The sequence below is a fragment of the Eulemur rufifrons genome, chromosome 8 (assembly GCF_041146395.1).
Source record: "Eulemur rufifrons isolate Redbay chromosome 8, OSU_ERuf_1, whole genome shotgun sequence".
Taxonomy (NCBI): Eukaryota; Metazoa; Chordata; class Mammalia; order Primates; family Lemuridae; genus Eulemur; species Eulemur rufifrons.
Window position 1 is genome coordinate 46,575,046 of NC_090990.1, and position 24,787 is coordinate 46,599,832.

The following is a 24,787-nucleotide window of genomic DNA, read 5'->3' on the forward strand; positions in this document are numbered from 1 at the left end:
ACTCCTGAGCTCGAGCGATCCTCCTGCCTCAGCCTCCCAAAGTGCTAGGATTACAGGCATAAGCCACTGCCCCGGCCTTGATATACCTATTAAAATCATTTTGTGCCATGTCTCAGACCATTCACTCCAACAGTTTGCCTCAATCACAAATCACATAGAGAAGGCATGCCATTCTTCGTAATGTTTCTTATGTTGCAATAATAAAGAAATTTCATAATCTTATGTTAGTCAAATTTTAACGTTTCTCTGAAAATTAAAAATAGAACCTTGAGGCTTTATAATCATTCCCTCTTAAATATAAAATTAGCTCACATGATTAAAAGTTCCAAACACCACACTTTCTAAAGTGTTCTGGTAAAACAATGTTTTTCTTTGGCATATGCAGTCCAAATAGCTCTAACCTTAATCATTTTTCAAGTTTTAATCTCCACATGCTTGGCATACTCTGATAACATTGACAGGTTAAAAGCAACACTTTGTTGTATGCATAGTGATTGCTTGCAATTAACCATAATTTAGGCTAAAAGTAGACTGATCAGCTACCTCACAGCAAAATTTCTAAACTTATTAGATAAATATCTCCAGAGAACTTCAGATTTAAAAGCAACAAAAACAAAATCTGCAACATGCCAGCCTTCCCTTACACAAGGAAAGTCTTAAAGGAGTGAAAGTACCAATAAGACTAATTCTTAAGAAGAAACATTTTTGAAATATATTACACCAAGCAGCTGCAGATATGGATAACAATAATGGAAATAAGAAAAACAGGTAAACAATGTCCAAAGAAAGCACTTTATCTTACTTATGTAAAAGGGACTTTTGAGCCCACTGGCATTTGACTCAGGATATAACCACACTGTAGCACAAGGTGTGTAACCTTTTCCATATTCCAGATGGGCCTCACCAGTGCCTGATGCCATCATTCTATCCCTTAAAAAGGTATGCAATAAATGGCAACTATTATCTATGTCATTTAATCTCTCAACATTACCTTTTTCATGTCATTAACTCTATTTACATGAAAACAGAGGTGTCAGAATGGTTATGTGCTCAGTCACAAAATAAGTGACAAGAAACCAAATGCAAACCCAGGTCTGTTGGATTCCAGAGTCTGTGCTTTTCCCATCATGCTGCTTGGATGCCAAACCCCCAAGTATCATGTGTTAATCCTACCTTCTGCTTATAAATGTATCAGGATCATGGCAGAAGTCAAGGTTAAGTGTATTTTGAGGAGAAAAGGGGAAAGGGAAGAAAAGATTTTCTTGGGTTCCTTGTTCCACTTTACACATGCTGTTATTTGTGTCAAATAAATGCATGCAAATAATGATTGTGGAGAAATTAGAAAAATTCAGATAAGCCAAAAGAAAAATCACCTGTAATCCCGCCACCTACAGATGTCTCTAGCTTTATCTGACCTCAGTAAGACTAAGCAGAGCATGATGGTACAACATCCCTCTTGTCAAACAAACACAGTTCTCAAAGCAGCCTTGGCCTGACTTTTGGTCCAGAAACTGCTGCAAATGTCAGATGAGGAAGCAGGCATCAAAAAAATCTTTGGATTTTTGGCAATTATCATTGCTCTAGCTTAGTCTCATCTTGATATTCATAAAACATTTTGGCATTTACATTATGTAAAGTTGAGAAGTTTGAAAAGTTTTTTTTCTTTAACCAGCAAAGTATCTATTAAGCAAAAGTGCTCAGTATAGGCAGATAATTCCATCCTTACTGAAAACATTAAACAACGTATTAAGAAGTCTCTTATTATACAATCATTAGCAGTATATAATTAAATGGTTGTAAACATCGTATTGCAGGCAGGATAATGGAGGTCTCTCTCAAGAATACAGGATTTCAACTTAGTAGATCTGGGCTTAAATCCTGGCCTCACCACTAAGTTCATGACCGTAGGCAAGGCATTCAACCTGTGTGAGACTCTATGAAATGGGGTTAATGACTCCTCAGGAAGATGCTCTGTATATGTTGTGAAGATTAAGTCATTTAAAGTATATTATGAGCTTAGCACAATGTCTTGCACATGGAGGGCAAATTTTAACAAGTTAAAATCTTGAAATTATAAGATATGTAAGCCTTAGTATTTCTTACAAATATTTTTCTTTAAAATACCTATTTTCTAGAAAAGTAAATAACATTCTTCTTTCATCAGACAATGACTTACCTTTAAGAGCATTGCTATACTTACTAAGCATTAAGATATTAGGTTCTATTTAAAAGGATACAGAAGCTGGGCATGAGGGCTCACACCTGTAATCCTAGCATGCTGGGAGGCAGAGGTGAGAGGATCACTTGATGTCAGGAGTTCGAGACTAGCCTGAGCAAAAGCAAGACCCTGTCTCTGCTAAAAATAGAAAAAATGAGCCAAGCATGGTGGTGCATGCCTGTAGTCCTAGCTACCCAGGAGGCTGAGGCAGGAGGATCGCTTGAGCCCAAGAGTTTGAGGTTGCTGTGAGCTAGGCTGACACCATGGCACTCTAGCCTGGGTGACAGAGTGAGACTCTGTCTCAAAAAATAAATTATTAATAATTAACTAAAAGATATAGAAACGAATAACTCTTATGCTGATTAGCTCAACTATAAATGCATTATTCCAGGCCTAATTTGGGTACTCAGTGCTGTTCAGAATTCTTTTATTCATTCCTAATTAGTAACTTTACTCATTTTCCAAATTTATCCACATCCCTTTCCCTTTCAGCTGGGGAGAAAAGACCATTATGAATGAGCTTCCTACTTACACCTTCTTAAAATGCTTCTCCTTCCTACCTTGAAGACTTCTGGAAGACAATTTGATAATATAGACAACTATCTGACATTGTGTACCAAAGAGATTTGCTATCTTTCCCCAATACTCATAACCAGCACCCTCTCTCCAGCAGCTATCCTAGTCTCAAAGTTTTGCTCTTCACCCCCAGGCCCTGGGATGTGAGAAGCAGCAATCAGCACTAATAAGCAGGGACGTAATCACAGAGCAAGGGGTAGTTTCAGGTCCCTCCAGTGTCTTATCCACAGTTAATCTGCACCAGGATAATTGGGAGTTGACCAAGGTTTTGTTTGAACTTGGGTTTAGGCTATTTGACTTCATTCCTTCTCCATTACTCTGGTTAACTAAGACTGTACATTTGTATCAAAACTTTACAATATGATTCCTTTTCAAGAATGATAATTCTTGGCCGGGCGCGGTGGCTCACGCCTGTAATCCTAGCACTCTGGGAGGCCGAGGTGGGCGGATCGTTTGAGCTCAGGAGTTCGAGACCAGCCTGAGCAAGAGCGAGACCCCATCGCTACTAAAAATAGAAAGAAATTATATGGACAGCTAAAAATATATATAGAAAAAATTAGCCGGGCATGGTGGTGCATGCCTGTAGTCCCAACTACTCGGGAGGCTGAGACAGGAGGATCCCTTGAGCTCGGGAGTTTGAGGTTGCTGTGAGCTAGGCTGACGCCACGGCACTCACTCTAGCCTGGGCAACAAAGTGAGACTCTGTCTCAAAAAAAAAAAAAAAAAGAATGATAATTCTCCAGTAAAAAAATCAGAAATGTTCCTCATTCATTGGAAAAACAAATACCAAACAGTAAAGAATTGCATAAATTATGACACAAACATGGAATACTCTGTAGCCATTAAAAATAATTTTATAAAAGTTTATTGAAATATCTTTACAATGTGAAGAAACAGATTACAAAATAGTATAGATAATATATCATTTTTGTGAAGAAAAATGCACATATATTCATGAAAAAACTACTGAAAGGACATACATAAAAACATTAACATTGTTATCTTCGGGTTGTTGGAATGAGATGATTTTCTTTGCACTTTCTGGTGCTTTCCCCAAATTTCTGCATTAGGCTTATGTTAATTTTGTAAATAGAAAAGAGCACAATGGATGCTGACTTAACGAGAGAAGGGAAAAGGAAAAAAACCCAGAACACTGGGGAATACCTACATTTAAGGTGTTTCATATTTGTAATTTTTATAAACTAATTTTCTCCCTTGCCAAGTTTCTTTAGATCTATTTATCTTCCTAGCTATCTAAATACTATTACTTAGATGTAATACTTATATCTAGTATTATAATACTTAACTTAGCCTTTTGCATTACAAAAATTTTTTGTTTTGTAAAACAAAACATACCTCAAAACCATTATTCCTTTTATATGCTTAGCAGTTTCGTGAACAAATGCTGACCATGGACGTGACAGAATCTTTGAAGTCTTAAAGAGATCTTTTAGTTTAATATAGCATGGTAAGAAATCCTTCTGGGTAAAGAGGTACTTCTGGAAATTTTATTAATCTTTTCAGGCTAAAGTAGTATCATTTGTAAATGACTGCTCCAGATCACTAAACGTTTCTGTAGGATGAAAAGAATCCACTCCATTCTGCTCAAAAAGTTTTACGGTGACTCAAGGAATTACTGAGCTAATCCATCTCACAATTTGGCCACGCCTCTAAAAAGTAGGGTTATCATATAAAACATCTGATAGAGAGGCCTTAACATATAATTTGTACTCATACACACTGCTAACAAATAGCCATAATGAAATAGTGCTCCATGAAAGAAAAAAAAAAAAAACTAGCAAACTTAAATAGAATTCAAATACATTCACATGGGTTTATAAAAAAAATAAATAAAGGCGGGCACGGTGGTTCACACCTGTAATCCTCGCACTCTGGAAGGCCGAGGGGGGAGGATTGCTTGAGGTCAGGAGTTCAAGACCAGCCTGAGCAAGAGTGAGACCCTGTCTTTACTAAAAACAGAAAAATTAGCCGGGCGTCATAGTGTGCCTGTAGTCCCAGCTACTCAGGAGGCTAAGGTGGGAGGATCATTTGAGCCCAAAAGTTTGAGGTTGCAGTGAGCTATCACACCACACCACTGTACACTTACCCAGGGTGACAGAGTGAGACTCTGTCTAAAAAAAAAAAAAAAAAAAACCCAACAAAAAAAGGAATTTTTTTATTATTAAAAAAACTATTAAAGAATTTCATATATCAAGCAACAGAGAATTAGGCAAACTAGAAGTGTTTTTGTCATGTAAATTTAAGAAACTATAGTGAAAAGAAAGTTTAAAGGTTTAGTAATGTATTGTGAAGGGACTTTATTTCTAGAATTTACCAACAACCCTTTCAGAGTATAGCTCATTTGAATAAAAACTTTTGAGAAGCACCTGCTTTGAAACAGACTTCCCACCTGGCCATGCTAATGACTGTAACAATTATGCAAGAATCAAGATTACTCGTCAAGATTTGACTGCAGGTATTTCTTATATAATTAAACTTATGTGACTATGGAAACATAACTTTTAAAATCTGGGCTTACATGATACTGAAGAAAACTTCAAAGCACTGCCTGCAACCTAAGGAACAGGGGGAATACTAGAAAACAGGCATCTACCAATCAGCTTAACTGCAACCAAAAATATTATCATTGCAAAAAAGTAGATCCCTAGAGAATACAACCTCCTAAAGGGCAGGGATTTTTATGTCTTGTTCACTGTCTCCCATCTAGAACAGTGTCTCTCACTTGGTAGATCCTCAACATTTAATTAACGAACAAATCAAAGAGATGTTCCTGGTATATATTAGAAGTCAACTCAAATTCACTTCATATATTATCATTTAATAATCTTCCACCAACTGGAGAAGCTATTACTGAATGACTTACGCATTATGAAGCTAATTGTACACAATATAAGAGTCCAATGAGGTTACTGCAGATGTACATTTTAACACTTCATTTTGTATACCTTTGAGGACAATGTGTGATAAAAAAATTGTGGTTTTTACTGTTGAGAAGCCCAGATCCCAGTAATTCTGAAGTTGGTATGCCTGCTACCAAAGAAAGAGTGGGACAGTATTATGGGGACATAACATTTCATGTATTTCCATCTCCTTAAAACCTCTTCAGCAAGGTAGGAAAAACCGGTGCTCATGTACAGGTGCTGCTTCCTTCAAACACTGGTGCATCACTTAAGGCACCTGTGCCAGCATCTGCCCGGTGATGCTCGCAGGTGGAAAACATTAATCATCTGTTTGGTGTTCCCATCTTGTCCATCCAGCTTCAAATATAACCGCAGTGAGCTAGATGAGTCAGCATCTGGTATTCCAAAAGCTAGTGCAGCACTCCCAAAGCAAAAAAGGAAAAAGTTCACACTTCAGAGGCCTGAATCAGTGCCAGAAGTATCCGTGTTGCCTCAAGGTTTCCGAGACTCCCTGATGATCTTTAGCTCCCTGGATACCAAGGCAAAGACAGATCTGAAAGTTGCAGAAAAACAGGTGGGTTGTCATACACAAGACTGAAGCCCCAGGCAATATAAATGGTATTTGTTCATACCACGGATTAACTGCTTTGAAGGATCAAAATGCAGAAGACAGCTATATTCAACATTTAAGAGGATTTTCTCAATAACAAAGCACTAAAAATGTGAATAAGTTATACTTTTATTTTTCAGAAGCAAAAATGACAAGTGGCAACCTGCCTTTGTAAAAGACATTAAAGAATATCAGAGTAAAAGCTATGTATCTCACAGAGACAGCAGCCTGAGAAAGACTATTTTACAGCTCTCAACGAAAGTCCTATTAAATAAATCTCAGAATTATATACTTTTAATGAAATCAACAAAACAAAAAATAACCACCACAACAAAATTATTTAGAACTCATGAAGTGGTATGTGAAGAAGGAAAAAGGAAAATCTGGAAATCCACATACTGGGAGATCTCTATTAAAATCAAGGAGGTTCAAATCCTAAAACAGAGAAAAGAAAAACGTTAAAACAACATTTCTAAAAGAGTCCAATGAGATTATTGCAGAGGTACATTGTAATACTTCATTTTAGTCAAGACATTTTTTCTTACTCTTGGAGCACTTCTATATTCTACAGAGAGATCTTACGAATGACCATACAACTATCTGCCCTCTCAATGGGCCTTTAAGTTTTAAGTTTCAAATCTGAGTCTGGAATCCCAATTAAATATTTCTATAATAGGCTAGAAGCTAATAGGCTAGAGGATAAAATCACTTTTTAAATTACATCTGCTTAATTTTTACACATTATAGTTTAAAAACAATCTATATACTTTTGAAAGAGACACAATTTACAGTATAAGATTATGTAAAACCACACAACGCTTCTCATAAAGTAGGAGAAACAATTTCCAAAATGAAGATGCCTAATATGCAATGATACAGTTGACAGAAGATGGCGTAGGGTGGGAGGTAGAGACAACTGTGTTACAGAATGTATAGAAGACCTAGATTCTAGTTCCAGTTCTGCACTAATTAGTTGTGTGCTTAGTCTCAACTTCCTTACGTCTCAATATGTTCCCTGGTAAGAAGAGGCAGATGGATCTCTAAGCTTCATTCCAACTTTAAAACTCAATGACTCTTACAGTTCAAAAGAAAAGACTAGAAAAACTTTTCCAGCTGAATAAGTTCCTCAAATCTTACAGGGTCTGTCACTGTTCAATCTCATGACAATAACTATTAGGCATATCCCATAATTTTACTGTGAGAAAAGAAAAAAAAAATCTACCTATAAAGCCTCAGGTTGCAATGTTAAAAAAAAAAAAAAAAAAACTACCTAAGGGGCCCAAAATTGTACTTTTCATCCTATCTATACAAGACAACATAAAAAACAAATGTCTTTTCTCTTCCTGACCTCTAGAAGCAGTCTCTGATACAGAGTTGACTGAAAATCCTAGTAATACAAAGGTGGCCAAGACACCTACCCTGTCTTTCTCTCCACCTGTCCAGCTCTGTGAAAACTGCTATATAGTTCAAAGTGAACCATTATCCAAAAACTACCCTTCACCCTACATGTTACTATATATGAGACTTCTCCATCACAGAGAATGATTATACCAGGAAATGGTTTTCCTGATATTCTACCAAAATCCTTTCTGAGAAAAATCTTGCATTACTGGAAGATTATTAGAATAGAATAAATGGTGGTTGAAATAAAATAGTAGCAGAATCCTAGAGAACCAGAGAGTTGAACCAGGAAGACTGATAGTATCTCTGACTTCTGCAGGTGTATCACTGATTTAAAGCTAATGTCAATTAATAATTCTCAGGGGCAAGGCCAAACTTTAGGTTAGAATAAGTGCTTATAGGTAGCTCAGGTTTAGACTCTATCAACTTTCAGGTTTAGGGAAGGAGAAAGAGAAAAGAGGTTAGAGATTATATTGACCCTTGGAGAAATGGGCAGCAGAAAACGTCTGCTATATTGAATTATTTATAGCACATACTTTGATCATAATCATCATATAATGAATATCTTTTTGCTTTGATGTTACTTTCCTCTTGTGAACTTTGTCCTTTAACCATATTCACTGCAGAGAGTCTGAATTGGGAACAGCAGGAGCAATGCACATACATAAAAATGCTTTTCAAAGGATTAGGGATGTTTCAGGCATATGTACACCTGAGTTTCCGCATAAGAAAAGTAAGAGATTTATGACACCAGATGATCTCTTAAAATTTCCTCTGGTTCTAAAATTCTCATAATTTTATATAAATAATAGGCTACTATAATAAGATTAGATATACATATCACTTACTGTTTCTTTGTGAAAATATTTATGGATATAACTGTGTTTTTCTAAATGTTTCATTAGTAATACTCAGTCTTGTAAGTCTGGTTCCATAATAATCTATAATGTAACTACTTCCATCTGAAGGTCCAACAATCTAGGAGAGACAAATTTTCAAAATTACTCATTTTACAAAAGATATTTCACAACACTTTGAATTTACATTTCTCAACTGTTACTAAAATCATTTCAGTAGCAACAAAAATCCAACTCAAACAAACTTAAAAGAGTAATTTAGTGGCTCATGTAGTTAAGAAGGATACCGGGGTAGCTCACAGGATCAAAAGCAAAGCTGCAGGGAAACAAGGCCTCAAGGATGAATTCAGTTGCTCCCTGAGGCTCTTGGTTTGGCCTCCCTGCCTCTTTGCTTAGCTCTGCTTTTCTTCATTCTGCAGACAGGAATTCTCAACCACTTGCCAATAGCTCTAGAGTCATGTATTCCCAGCTCAGCAGCTCCCAGTAGAAAGAAAGAAAAATTTTTTTCCTCAGTGTTTAATATACCAATTTTAGGGAAAGACTTTCATTGATCTGCTTGGTTTTTATGCCTACTGCTGGACAAATTATTGTATCCAAGGGAACAGGATTAATATAATTGGCCAGGCCAGGCTCCCTGTGGGAGATGAGGTATTGTGATTGACAGTCCTGCCATAACCACCTGGAATGGAAAAGGAAGAGATAGATAGAAAAACAACACATGTTCACTACGATCATCTTGTCCATTTAATATTTGTGACAATCCAGTTAACATAATCTCTACCAATTATTATCTAAGGTAGCAATCTTCAAACTGTAGCCTTAAGGGTAGAAAAAGATTGGCCAAGGTGTGGGTGGGCCCATAGAGTTTTATGGGAATTAATTTTGAGATCCTTGATTCTTTGTAAAACGAATCTGCCTGATACCATGCTTAGTGGAAGCATCATACTAGTTTCCCTCCCCACTTCCCCTTTCACTGTGGTCCTTCCTCCAACTTACTAACAGTAAAGCATACCTACCATCGAAGGGTACCCTGAGTCTTATGATGGCACATCACCCTCAGGTATAAAAAGCTCTCAAGTGCCAAACAAAGAGATAATTCAAAGTATTGAACTTAGGGAAATTTTTAATCAAAGGTCTAAAAATACATTCTGCCGTATCTGTTCCAAAGATGCATTCCCAATAACATTTTATATTTTTGGGCCGGGCGTGGTGGCTCACGCCTGTAATCCTAGCACTCTGGGAGGCCGAGGTGGGCGGATCATTTGAGCTCAGGAGTTCGAGACCAGCCTGAGCAAGAGTGAGACCCCATCTCTACTAAAAATAGAAAGAAATTATATGGACAACTAAAATATATATATACAAAAAATTAGCCGGGCATGGTGGCGCATGCCTGTAGTCCCAGCTACTCGGGAGGCTGAGGCAGTAGGATCGCTTAAGCCCAGGAGTTTGAGGTTGCTGTGAGCTAGACTGACGCCACGGCACTCACTCTAGCCCGGGCAACAGAGTGAGACTCTGTCTCAAAAAAAAAAAAAAAAACATTTTATATTTTTGCCTAAAAATAATTTGCTGAATTTGCAACCCGCTTATGTTGTTTTGATTAATTGTGTATCATTAATAATTGTAATGACGACTCAATCTAGAAATCAAAGAAAATTTTAAAATATTTTAATTTTAATGATTAAGATGATGAGTAGGAGGTTTTCAAGTATTAAGATATATTATATTAGGATAAAACTCTGTGGGAGAAGAGAAATAAAGACTCAAGGAGAAAAAGCAATATAAAAATTATAATGGTTAGTGAAGAGTTCATTTATGTCTTTTTTAAGTGGATGATATTTAAAATCCTATGGTATTTATATTCTGTTGGATACATTTCAAAACTGATGTAACAGTTTTATTTAAATATGTCAATATTTGCAAACTAGAAACTGCATCCTTTGCAACTATTTAAACTTATGATGGAGAACTTAAATGTCAATTTAAAAATATGTGAAGGGTATGGACTTTTTTTTTTTAATTGAAGGACACTGCCATAAAGCATTCTTCATTTTTAAAATGAATTTGGTCTTAAAATCTATTTAACAAATACTTAATTCCTACAATATTTCAGGCACTGTGCTTGGCATTATACACAAAACAGTAAATAAGATACCATCTCTCCCAACTGGAAGCTTATTTTAGTGAACTGAACTACACATGTTAATATTCAAATAATACTTACAAAGAACTTATGCGCCAGATATCATGCCAGGTGCTGTTATGCACGTTGACTTACTTTCTAAAGATTAAATTGATTTGGCTCGACATTTATAAATGTTACTTATAAATTTAAGTAAAAATTAAAATCTTTTTAGTGGCCAAGGTCATAGAGGAAACTACTATGAGCATTAAGCCAAGGAAGAAAAGAATGGGTAACTAGAAATTACAACATATTTTGAGACTGTATGAGGGAAACAAAAAAAAAGGTAAAGTCTAGCCAGCAGAAACAGGCCAAATATGGCAAAAAAATCCCCTAATTTGGAATATGTATATAATAGACTAGAACTCAGCCTATTATCTTTTTTATCCTATGCCATCTCTCCTAACAATTTTATTTATTCTTGTTGAGAAAAAGTATCCAAAAGTTAGAAATAAGATAAATATATAATTAAGTGACCTTTTAATATCATACATATTGATATGTATGATATTGAAATGAGCCCTATCTGAAGCTCATTTGACTGTCTCAGGAAATGTAACTATTTAAAAACTGATTAGGAGCAGGGAGGGGTGGAGGGAAGGAAGAAAAAAAAACAAAACTGATTAGGGCCTGGACATTTTCCAATCTTGTCAAATTAGCAGTTAACTTGTAGAAAAATAAAATGTGTTGGTTCCCCTGCTCCCCAGCCTGTAGAGAATATAGCCCTCAAAGATTGTAGTTTTATTGTCTGGTTATACATGATCCAATTTTGTATCAAACTTAGCAATCTTATTGCAGCATTTCTTTCCCCTCAGACTATTAATTCTGGTTCCTTGACAATCAATTCTGACATGGGAATTCCACTTCTCTTTCCACTGATTCGTTCATTCAGCCTGGGCATGTAAAGAAATTCTGGGCAATCACCTATCAGACATGTTCATTCATGGACTTACTTACTCCAAAGAAGATATACACGAAAGCAAACAGGTCTTTTTCTGCCCCTGAAAATGACTGTATAAGGAAGTGATGCTAACCAAAGGATCTGAAGATGGCAGAGTGAAAGAAGCTAAGAAGAAAGGAAAGAGGGAAAGAGGGAAGATTGAATGGATTGGGATCCTTCATTACGTCCTTTAGCTAATAAATCTTAGAACTACCCTATATCCATATTGCTATATAATATAAAAAGTGTTACATGTAGCTAAACTCTAATTATGCACTTGTCTTCAATGCCTCCTACACACCACTTGTCAGGTCACCAAAACACAACACTAACTGCTTTTCTCTGCTAAAACAACTTGAAGAACTGCCTCAAAGACAACCAAATTAAGTCAGTATGGTAAAGAACTAGACTGAAAGGAAAACTTGAAAGAAAAGGATCAAATAATTTAATCGTCTTTGGATCTCTGTTGTTTTTTTTATTGAGACAGAGTCTCACTCTGTTGCCCAGGCTAGAGTGCGGTGGCGTCAGCCTAGCTCACAGCAACCTCAAACTCCTGGGCTCAAGCAATCCTTCTGCCTCAGCCTCCCGAGTAGCTGGGACTACAGGCATGCGCCACCATGCCTGGCCTTCAGTTTTTCTTATCTACTGTAATAAGAAATAGAATAAGCTGTAAGGCAGTTTTTTAAGTTCTAATGTCTTCTATTACTATATTAAAATGCAAACACCTCCGCTTAAGCCTCTATAAAGTATCATATCAACATATTAACACTTTTCTATAAACTATCCTAAGAAAATTGTTCAAAACTATCAACTGGCCGGGTGTGGTGGCTCACGCCTGTAATCCTAGCACTCTGGGAGGCTGAGGCGGGAGGATTGCTTGAGGTCAAGAGTTCGAGACCAGCCTGAGCAAGAGCGAGATCCTGTCTCTACTAAAAATAGAAAGAAATTATCTGGACAGCTAAAAATATATAGAAAAAAATTAGCTGGGCATGGTGGCACATGCCTGTAGTCCCAGCTACTCGGGAAGCTGAGGCAGAAGGATTGCTTGAGCCCAGGAGTTTGAGGTTGCTGTGAGCTAGGCTGACGCCACCGCACTCTAGCCTGGGCAACAGAGCGAGACTCTGTCTCAATAAAAAAAAAACAAAAACTATCAACTATAAAGGTTTCAACTATTCAGATCCATATTCCCTAACCAAAATTAAAAAATAAACCCATGTTTAAGCATCTCGTATATACATATATAATAAATGTGCCAATTCTAAAATCCTTCATTATGAATATATTATTATACTGCAATTATAAAATTATAATAAATCTTTTAAAATATCCCATACTAGGAGATTTTTTACTCAGTGAATATGCCCATGTCCATTTGTTCACTGACAACAGAGCACATGAAATCTAAAATTATGAGTTTATTTCTCTGCTAAAAAATATTCTCCCAAAGCCAAATTGTGTAGTATGAAGTATTTTCCATTCAATAAGCAGGGGAAAATTTTTGAACTCAAGAGAGAGAAGAAAGACCACTTACACACTTAAGCAATTTTGCACAATAGGTATCAATGTCTGTTATGTAAGAAGCCCTAAAATCTTGAGAAAACAACTTCATACATAACCCTCTGTAGTAGTTTCCCAAAGCTGCTGTAACAAATTGCCACAAATTTGGTGGATTAAAACAATAGAAATGTATAGTTCTGGAGACCATAAGTCTGAAATCAGCACAGCCTCATGTCCTACAGAGACTCTAGGGGAGAATCTTGTTTCATGTCTCCTTAAGCTTCCAGTGGCAATCAACATTGTTTGGTGTTCATTGGCTTGTGGCTCTTTTCATTCCAAGGACACTTGTCATTGGATTTAGGGCCCACCCAGATGATACAGGATGATCCCCTTATCTCAAGATCCTTAACTGAATCACATCTGCAAAACTCCCTTTTCCAAATAAGGTAACATTCACAGGTTCCAGGAATTTGATGTGGATATCTTTTGGTCTGCCATATCCTTCTTCTATGGAGATGGCTGGTGGCAGTTGGGAGGGATTAAATGAAAATTTCTTCTTTCATGACATTTTTGATTGTTTTCACCATGAAATTGTGTTTGTAGGTTAAAATGCCAAAAATCACAAATTGTGTACTTAAAGGGATAGGCTTTTCTATAGCTGTAAAGTCTACAGCAAGAAGAGTAAATTAGAAAATTTTAAAAGTACATTAAATCAAACCTTTTTCTTTAGGGGTAAAAACAAAAACAAAAAATAAATAAATAAAAATACATATTAAAGTCAAGAATGTTAAGAAGTGGTCACCAAATTTCCTGTTGTTTTTATGTTCATCTTTGATCTTCACTCTAATTCTCAATAACCCTTCCCCTACCGACTCATAGGCACCCACACAAACAATGGACATTTACTTAATTTGGTATATGACTTGGATACACATTTATTCTTAAAAAAATGTGATGTTCGTTGAATAAATACACATTTTTAATTTAGTATTACTGAATGTACTTTTAATTTATTTTTACTTTAGTTACTGAATTTAGTAATACTGAATAGTATTGTGTTGCAAATCTTATTGAGTTTTAAACTATTTTCATAGTACACTATGATTTTAAGACATTTCCATGTAGCTACATGTACATTTAGGTAAGTGCTTATAATTACCGTCTAGTATTATAGAGGATGCACCCATTCCCCTATTGGTAGACACAACTAGATTGATTCCAACTTCTGCTACAGTACACATCTTTTTACATGTCCCCTTTTGTATAGGAGTCTGAGTATTTGGGAGTTATATGCCTAGGAGTATCTCTATATTTACTTATTAGTTATTTGGGTGACCTGCCCTGTGAATCATCTATTATTTAATAGCTTACTTTGCTGATTTAACTATTAGGCTCTCTACCATTTTGTCATAGACGTGCAGAAATTACTTGTATATTCTAGATATCAATTCCTATTGCCAGTGTCCTTTTACTCAGTCTGTTAACTGTTAAACTGGTCTATGGTATCCTTTTTAAAACCAAATTTCTTAATTTTAAGGTAGTCAAATTCATTGTTTTTTCCCCTCTCCTTTATGCTTTTGGTTTATGCTTTTGGGAGCTTGTTTAAGAAGGCTTAATCCATCCAAGGTCACAAAGATATTGTTTTCATTAAGCTTTAAATAAAAGTTTATCTTCCTCTAAGTATATAATATAGAGTTGAACAGAGACTTAAACTAATATCTATTAACTGTGTCCTTCAACAGATGACTAGATAAACAAAATGTGATATGTTAATATACATACAATGGAATATTATCCAGCCATAAAAGGAATGAAGTTCTGATACATGTTACATATCACTGAAGCTTGAAAACACAAAATAAAATAAGCCAGACACAAAAGGACAAATATATGATTCCATTTATATGAAACATCTAGAATAGGCAAATTCATAAAGACAAAAAGTAGATTAAAGGTTACATGAAGTAGGGGTAGGAGAACAAGGAGTTATTGCTTAATAGGCACAGAGTTTCTTTTTGAGGTGATAAGATTTGGAAGTAGACAGTGGTGTTGGTTGTACAACATTCTGAATGTAATTAATGCCACTGAACTGTACACTTAAGTTTAAAGTGGCAACTTTTATGTTACATATAACTTACCACAAAGAAAGAGCTTACCTTATTTGAACTTTATTAATTAACGTTGTAGTATTAATGTTTGCAATTTATAAACTTTTGATTTTGTTAGTGTAAAATGCATTTTTGTTTGTACATATTTAGATAACATTCAACTGGAAGAAAACTAAAGGGGAAAAATGTGGTTACCAGTGAGTACTTTATAATCTAAACTTTAGCAACAGATATGACCCCTCTTTTAATGGCTCTGTAGTATCACTGAAGTCATGCTTCTTAGGTAACTCAAATATTTTATAAATTTCAAATGTAATAAATGAATTAAGAAGCAAAAGAAAAAATAAGAATACTTTATACAACTCTATCAATGCACCCTTTTCTACCTAAAACATTTCTGAGTTTCTCCATACAAACAATGTGAATATTAACATTGGCAAGATCAAGTCACCTCCTGAAGATCAACTAATCTGGTAACAAAAGATGACTCAGCTGTCTGTAATTACAGGATAATGATGCAACCTTTGTCCATCCCAATTCCCCCAAATAAATAAACATACATTTTCTTAAAAGTCAGATTACATTTTTGTGTCCATTGCTAGCTTCTGTGTGCGGTTAAAGATGAAGCCATTAAAACCATCCAATTAGTCACATTTTAATTAAGCATCAACATTCCTACACAGTGCCAGAATTTATGCATTCAGAAGCCCTGACTTCATTTGATTTAAAGATTTGTTAGTATTAATCCTAAATAACCAATATAAACATTATTTTTCAAGAAATGAGTAAGATTCACCATTACATATCCTGAGGAAAACAGTTTTAGGATTAGTCTCAGAACCAGTTTAAGATACCCTGTGTTTTCAAAATTCCCATCAGGGCCCAGTGTGGTAGCTCACACCTGTAATCCCAGTACTTTGGGAGGCCAAGGCAGGAGGATCACTTGAGCCCAGGAGTTTGAGGTTGCAGTGAGCTATAATGATACCACTGTACTCTAGCCTGGGCAACAGGGTAAGACCCTATCTCCAAAACAAACAAACAAATAATTGACATGCACACAATTATGTATTTGTTCTTTAATGAAGATTTACTACTCTTATAATCCAATTAAACAAACATATATATATATATATATATATATATATTTGTTTGTTGATGGGTACTTAGGGTGCATACGTATTTTGGCTATTGTGAATAGTGTTGCAATAAATATAGGAGTGCAGATATATCTTTGATATATTGATTTCCTTTCTTTTGGATATATACCCAGTAGTGGAATTGCTGGATCATATGGTGGTTCTATTTTTAGTTTTTTGAGACCTCCATACTGCTCTCCATTGTGGCTATACTGATTTACATTCTCATCAATAGTGTAAAAGGGTCTCCCTTTCTCCATATCCTCACCAGCATCTGTCATTTTCTGTCTTTTTGATACAAATCATTTTAACTGGGGTGAGATGATATCTCACTGTGGTTTTGATGTGCATTTCTCTGATGATTAGTGATATTGGGCATTTTTTTCATGATACTTGTTGGCCATTTTTATGTCTTCTTTTGAGAAATGTCTATTCAGATCTTTTGCCCATTTTTAAATCAGATTATTTCGATATTTTTGCAATTGAGTTGTTTGAGCTCCTAAAATATTCTGTTTATTAATCCTGTGTCAGATGGATAGTTTGCAAATATTTGCTCCCATTTTATGGGTTGTCACTTCACTTTGTTATTTCCTTTGCTGTGCAGAAGCTTTTTAGCTTGACGTAATCCCAATTTTGTCTTCTGTTTTTATATTTTGCTGTCCTATATCTAGCAAACTGTCAAGTACTTTTCCAGCACTGGTAATAGACTTAGGATGATTACATGTTTAGTCCTTCCTTTGATCAAAAGAGCATAGGCTATGTCTTTGACCAAACTGGCTTACACAAAAGTGAACATATTATAGTTTTGGCTTTATTTATGCTCTAAACTGAAAATCTTAGGCTTTTTTCTTTTCTTTTTTTTTTTTTAAAGATATAGCATCTAGTTCTGTTGCCCAGGCCAGAGTGTAGTGGCACAATCAGAGCTCACCATAACCTCAAACTCCTGGGTTCAAGCGATCCTCTACCTCAGCCTCCCAAAGTGCCAGGATTACAACCATGGGCCACTGAGCCCCAATCAATCTTAGGCTTTTAAAAATGTTTGTAAAATTCAAAGAATTTAAATAAGATAAAATCAAGACTCTTTTTTTAAACCTACAGTTCCCAAGGAAATTTATTATCAGAAATAAACTTATTTCTGATAATAAGTTGAATCTATTATCTAACCACTCTTAGAATAGATTATAGGTTCCTTTAGGGCAAGGATTCCAAGTTATTATACCTACATTGGTGTTCACTAAACCCATTTCCTATGATGGCATAAAACCTAATATATATAATTCTTCACATCACCTTTCATTTTTATTCATTATCTCTCAAATGACCCTGTGAAATTTAGAATTATCTAAAGCCCTGCTATGGTCTGAATGTTTGTGTCCCTCCAAAATTCATACATTGAAATCTAATCCCAAATGTGCTGGTATTAAGAGGTGGGAATTTTAGAAAGTGATTAAGTCATGAGGGCTGCACTCTCATGAATGGGATTAATGCACTTATAAAAAAGGCTTGAGGGGGCTTATCTCTCCCTTACACCATGTGAGGACACATAGAAGGCAATACTGATGAAGCAGAGAACCCTAACCAGACACTGAATCTGCTAGTGTCCTTATCTTGGACCTCCCAGGCTCCAGAACTGTGAGAAATACATTTGTTGTTTATAAATTACCCCGTCTAAGGTATTTTGTTATGGTAGTCCAAATAGACTAAAACATATACTAAAGGAAAACAATTACTTTTAAATTGCCATTTTTATCTTCTCATCTTGCTTGTAGTTGGCACAAACCACAATTCTCATAAGGTGCATTCAGTTCAAATCAGCAAAAATTTCTGAGGACACACTCTATGTTTAACACACTACTGGTGCTATAGGAGATTAATAAAAGTATTTTTTCCTCAAGAAATTTGTGAAAAGTCAAACCTGGTGTTTAAAAGTTAAAAGCTAATGCTGGGCATGGTGGCTCATGCCTGTAATCTTAGCATTTTGGGAGCCTAAGGTGGGACGATCACTTGAGCCCAGGAGTTCAAGACCAGCCCCAGCAACATAGCGAGACTCCGTCTCTACAAAAAAATTAGCTGGGCATGGTGGCATGTGTCTGTAGTCCCAGCTACTTGGGAGGCTGAGGCAGGAGGATCACTTGAGCCCAGGAGGTTGGGGTTGCAGTGAGCTGATGATGCCACTATACTCTAGCCCTAGCAACAGAGTAAGACAGTGCCTAAGAAAAAAGAAAAACAAAAAACCACTAATACTCAGCAGTATATAATTCACCATTAAAGTGAATGAGCTATTAAATACCAAACTAATGAGATACATTTTATAAATCTGATAAATTTATTTATAAAATTCATGTATGTTCTGGAGATTATACTGCTTTTATGAATCTCTGTTGTTTATAAAGTTATTAGTCCTTTAAGAAAATCCATTTCATAACACTGATAAGAATGAAAATGAAAGCAATTTCTTCAATATTGCACAGAATTCTTTTTAACTGTAACAAGGAAAGAGCCCCAGCATATTTCCTTCTAATAACTTTCTACATTACAATACATATTTCCATTTCCCTTCTACACATTCTCATCTTTCTGATTTGTGGCTCTCTTGTTTTCACTTAACATAAGAAACTTTCTTTTCTTTTTGGTTGGTACAGAACACATCGGTGCTTTTGGTTTACTAAAAAATGCCCATACAACAGCCCTCCAGCATTTTGTTTTTTTAAAAAAAAAAGAAAAGCCCATGCTGTGTGAATGAGGAAAGGGGATTAAATATAATCAACATATTCACATACTTTTTCTGATAAAAACTTAATGCTTCATGATGTATGTAAAAATATATAGGCACAAAAGTATGAGTGTTTTCAAATCTTTAGCACTACCTTACAAATAACTACATATATAGTAGTGTTCATAATACCACTGAGAGACTGTAAGCTACACATGTATCAATGATTTAGATTTTGTTGATGCTTTCTATGTATTATTTCATAACATTTATCATTCATATTATTTGTATATTTTTAAGAAAAATAGAAACTTCCAAGGTTTATTAACAAATATATATAAACTCATGAAAGTATTTTCTGTAAATATAGCAACATGTAAAGCTTCCTTACTTTAGCAATATGTGCATTATACTTTGTATTGTTTTGTTTCAAAGATGAAATAACTAGACTCCTAGATTTTTGATATACACTGTGAAGCAAAGTACAGTACATTTTTATAGATCTTGAATCCATGCCCAATACATTTATGGGCTCACAGTCCAATAGGAAAACATTGTTATTCACTGGGGAATATTTAATGGCCAAAAAAAGAAAAATAATCAGCCATGGAGAGAATGGGGAAGGAAAGAAGAATAAACAAAAAGATGATAAACAAAATGTAAAAGGTCTATTGAGAAATTGGAAAAAATATATTTAGAATATAAATAGTTTATATATTTATAGTAAAAAACTTATTTAACTTACTGAAAAAAAATCCTCTAAAACTAACGTAGTCAACATCACATGTTAAATATATTAAATGACATGTAGAATAAAGCTATACATCTTATTTGGCTATGTTTGAAAACTGATTTATTTGTCTTCCAATCAGAAAGCAGTCTACACTGGCCATATCTATTAAAATGACTTATTCAGGGAAATTTACTGCTGAAATTCAAACACTAATTCTATACCTCAACAATTTTTAATGTGATAAAGTCTCAATCCCAGGAGTTCTTTAAGAAAAGAACTATTTATTGTCAAAAGTTCAGGTATATATGAACCAGAAAGCAGTAGCTGAATCAAATCGGCTCTACAATTTGATATAACCAAAGCTACAAAGCAATAGTATTATCACCAAAGAAAGAATCTAGCATGAAAATATTATCTAAATGGTTCGGTTTCAAAGACACTTTGAATTCTGGATATCTTAACTTGAAGAATCCCAATAATACATTCAATTCCTTGGATCCTCATTTAAAGTGAGAAACTCATTTCTAAGCATATGTGCACAAGTACCTTAGCCTCTTCATGCCTGCTTGCCTGTCCCACAGTCAGAGAAGGGAGGATATTTGGTTAGGCATATGTTTACAAGTAAAGACAGAAAAATTCCAACTTTAAAACCAAATATTTTCCTTGTTTAATTCTGGTATCTTATTGGTCCATATGCTGCCTCCTCCTCACAGTATGGTATCAAAATCTCCTACATTCTGACTTTCTTTTAAAGTATAATGATAACATCAAGGAGACAGGATTGAAGAGTAGAAATACTACATGAGAAAGCAGAGCAAAACAGATAGATGATGGTCTAAATGCACACTGACATACTCGCTAAAGACATTAGGTGCTCCATAAATGCTTGTTGAAATGCTGTTTGGCAACATTTTGTTGTGAAAAATTTATCTCTTTCTCTAATTTAAGAATCCTCATGAGTTAATCACAACCAGTACAGTACAATTTCATGGAAAACATCTGGTGGCACTTTTAAATGCTGAAGGACAGCATTTCACAAACTATGCCTGCTCCTACACCCACTGCTGCAGGGGAAAATAAGGTGAATGAGAGAAGCAGACATGAATATCAGGGGAGTCCTGAACATATCATTTGTTTATATAGATTTGTCTTGCCTGAGGCCAGCCCCACTCCCAGATTTTCTACAGAGTGCCCATACATTCCTTTTTTCTTTTTGGCATACGCTAGATGGATTTCAGTTTCTGTAATTTGCACCCAACAGAATACTACTATAGAGTGCCTGTGCAGTGCAAAAGATCTTGTTTCTGAATCCACAATATTCATATGTATATCAGACTCCCATCAATGTCCTTTCATGGTAATTGACAAGGTAACTTTTTTATCAGGAAAAGAAACAGTAAGTTTGAGAAATAACCACAATCTCTCTTATAGACTCAATACTTATTAAAAAGCTTCTGAGAAGTTATTTAGTAAAGCAACCTCTTTAACTCAGTTGATCTCACATTTACAAATTGTATCTGTGATGGAATCTTTTTAATGACTTCTTATGTCTTATAGAACTACTAACTGGTAGACCACAGTTTGGGAAGTGCTAATTGGAAACATGACCATGCTCCCTTAGATCCAGCATCTGAAAAAATATAGAAACAAGCATTCCTACCTGCTTCCTAATATATTAAAATTTTAAATATGCCAGAAGATCACGAAACTCATTTTTGAATGTAAAAGTAGTTTACAATTTAGATTGAAACTAACTTACCTGCATTGAAATAAGAATGAAATCAATTAGGCTCCCAATTCCACAAAACCCTACAGTGCAAAACTTTAACAAACCTAGAAAAGAAGGTAAAGTCACTTAGAATCTGTAAAGTCTTATAAATATTAACAAACTTTTCTATTTTCCAAAAAACCATTATATGTACCAAAAATTCTTTGTATCTAGAATATAAAAGTAACACTTTAAAAAATCCAATTTTCACCTGAAAATACGAGATAAGTTGAAAGGAACCCTCTATATAGAAAAGCCCCCAAATAATTTATTAATTAACTTAACAAACAAATATTATTAACTGAAAAGAAAAACTTTTTTTTTTTTTTTTTCCATGAATTTGCTTATTCTGGACATGAAAAGAAAAACTTAACATAGGCCGGAGCAGTGGCTCATGCCTATAATCCCAACACTTTGGGAGGCCAAAGTGGGAGGATTGCTTGAGCCTAGGAGCTTGAGACTAATCTGGGTAAGAAAGTGAGACCCCATCTGTACAAAAAATTGTAAAAATTAGCCAGGCGTGGCAGAACATGCCTATCGTCCCAGCTACTTGGGAGACTGAGGCAGCAGGATCCTTGAGCCCAGGTCTCTGAGGCTGCAGTGAGCTATGATCATGCCACTACACTCCAGCCCAAGTGATAGAGCAAGCCCCTATCTCCAAAAAAAAAAAAGAAAAAAGAAAAGAAAAGAAAAAATTATTTTAAAAAAAGAAAAAATCAATATAATATTACAAAAACTCTTAAGAGAAAAGGGCTAAGGAAGCAATCTTTAAATTTTAGTACACCACAGTTACAGAATATCTTTTAGTCCTAAAATCCTTATATTTAGACTTAACATACTATGTAAATTCAAATTTTACTATACATTTAGAGTAGAAAGATCAAATATATAAATTGTTATGCCACAGAAAACTAATCAGGAAGAACTACTGATCATGTTGTAAAATTGCAAAATTTTATTAGTAACCCAATTATCTTTATTTGATTAATTAATTTATTTTTTGAGACAGAGTCTCCCTCTGTCACCCAGGCTGAAGTGCAATGACATCATCAAAGCTCACTGCAACTTCAAACTCCTAGGCTCAAGTGATCTTCCTGCCTCAGCCTCCCAAATAGCTGGGAGTATAGGCACATACTACAATGCCTGGCTAATATTTCTACTTTTTGTAGAGACGGGGTCTTGCTACTGCCCAGGCTGGTCTCGAACTCCTGGGCTCAAGTGATCCTCCATCTCAGCTTCCCAAAGTGCTAGGATTACAGGTATGAACCACAGCGCCCAGCCCCAATTATCTTTAATTTATCCTATACCTTTTTTCCCTAATCATTTCCTGTTTATTAGCTGGATGGTCAAAACGAATAATTCTTTGCTGGCCGCTATATACATCTTTGTCCTTGGTCCCAATCTGAGAGCTACGATACTAAAATAGATGACAACAGAGCATCAAATCTAGGACATGTACAATGATATAACTCAAAAACATGATTATAAGAGGCAGATTGGGAGTGGGTTGGAGGTGGCATGATTAATCTCTCTTAAGAATTTAAACTTGAGTTTCTTACAAGATATTTCATTTGAAATACAAAAATGGTATAAAACAAGATTCTTTGTGAAAAAGTAGTTCCAAACATTAACTACAAATAGATGCCAGTTAAAAACCATAAGAGTGAATAAAATCACTCCCACATACAACCTGGTAATACACAAATAAGACTGAAATATGTAGGTACATTAGATGATTTTTCCCCCACATCTAGCAGAATAATGTTGTAAGTACTGGGATAACACATGTTGGAAATAATTTAATAACTATTAAAATATAGAGATTTTTTTTTAGTTTTCTTCAAAATACTTATTACCTACCTAACATTTTATCTTTGTTTACTCATTAGTAAACTTACTCATTACTCATTAGGGTAGAAACTTTTATCTGTTTTGTTTATTCCTGTGTCCATAGTGACTACATTGCCTGGCACATAGTAGATGCTCAATGTTTGTTGAATAAATGGATAAATCTCATATTTCTGTTTTCCAAACATTCCTATCATTTTATCCATTACCTTAATAACTCCATTAGTTATTTCCTTCATTGGTTGCATTTTACTACAGTAGCCCAAAGAAACTTGTCTGCTGAGATTTTATCTATTCACTCATTATATATTAATATATATATATTTTTTTTTAATAAGAAGTCAACTGGGATCACTCAGTATATTTTATATTTCTGAAATGTCTCTCTCTTCCGCAAAATATTTTAGTGTAAATTTACAAAACCACAGTTTCCCTTCCTTTGTTTATAAAAAGATTATTAAGTATGGTCCCCCCAAAATTATGACTTTAACTGCTAGTCCATGAATGAAGAATAACTCATCATCTCAGGGTCTTCGCCCTTATTGTGCCATCTTCCAAGGATATTTTTCCTGCTCTTCTCATCTTTCAGGCTACTTCTTCAAAGAAGTTTTCCCTAACCCCTAACCTGCCTGTCTAAAGCATGCTGTCCTCCCTCTCCCACAACCCAATTCACATCTCTCCCATTTATTTCCTTCATAATGCTCACTGAAATCTATTAACAGCCTCATTGGTTCATTGTTCATCTGTCTTCCTCTGGAATGTAAATTCCTAAAGGCAAGGGCCCTATCTGTCTTATTCCAGTTGATGCCCTAAACATTATCTGACAGAGTATGATAAATATTTGTTGTATAAATATCAAAAAACTAGAAATAATCTAAATGTTCAGTAGGGAGGAATTGTCTCAAAAAAGGTACAGTGAGTAATGGAACAGAATACTATGCAGCCATTTAAAATAATGATATAGAAGTATATTTTTTGGCAAAGTAATGTGATAATACCCATAATAGAGTAAGAAGATGAGTTTCTGAATATCTATTCTAGATATTCTGCTGCTGAACTCCTTCTTAAGGGTGCTTTACAAAATGAACACCAGAGGTTCCTGTTAAGATAAAGCATTAGATAAGGGAATGATATCTGTGCTTGGAACTTTGGTAAATATTACTCACTCCTGGAGTAACATATTTAAAGAAACTACAGAACAGAGCCATGATGATGTTTAAAAATTTAAAGAACTCACAAGCTAATCTACAGTGACAGAAAGCAGATAGGTGCTTGCTTGGGA

General features: G+C 35.1%; 1 protein-coding gene across 1 annotated transcript in view; it reads right to left on the minus strand.

The window, feature by feature from the left end:
• Positions 1 to 6,049: 6,049 nt before the first annotated feature.
• TM2D1 (TM2 domain containing 1) overlaps positions 6,050 to 24,787 on the minus strand; it is a 42,439-nt gene continuing 23,701 nt past the window's right edge. Inside the window, exons 5-7 of the mRNA XM_069478011.1 lie at positions 21,649 to 21,722; positions 8,575 to 8,704; positions 6,050 to 6,760 (exon numbers count right to left, since the gene is read on the minus strand). Coding sequence (XP_069334112.1) covers positions 8,594 to 8,704; positions 21,649 to 21,722 — 185 coding nt within the window. The 3' untranslated portion in view covers positions 6,050 to 6,760; positions 8,575 to 8,593. The remainder of the gene's footprint in view (positions 6,761 to 8,574; positions 8,705 to 21,648; positions 21,723 to 24,787) is intronic.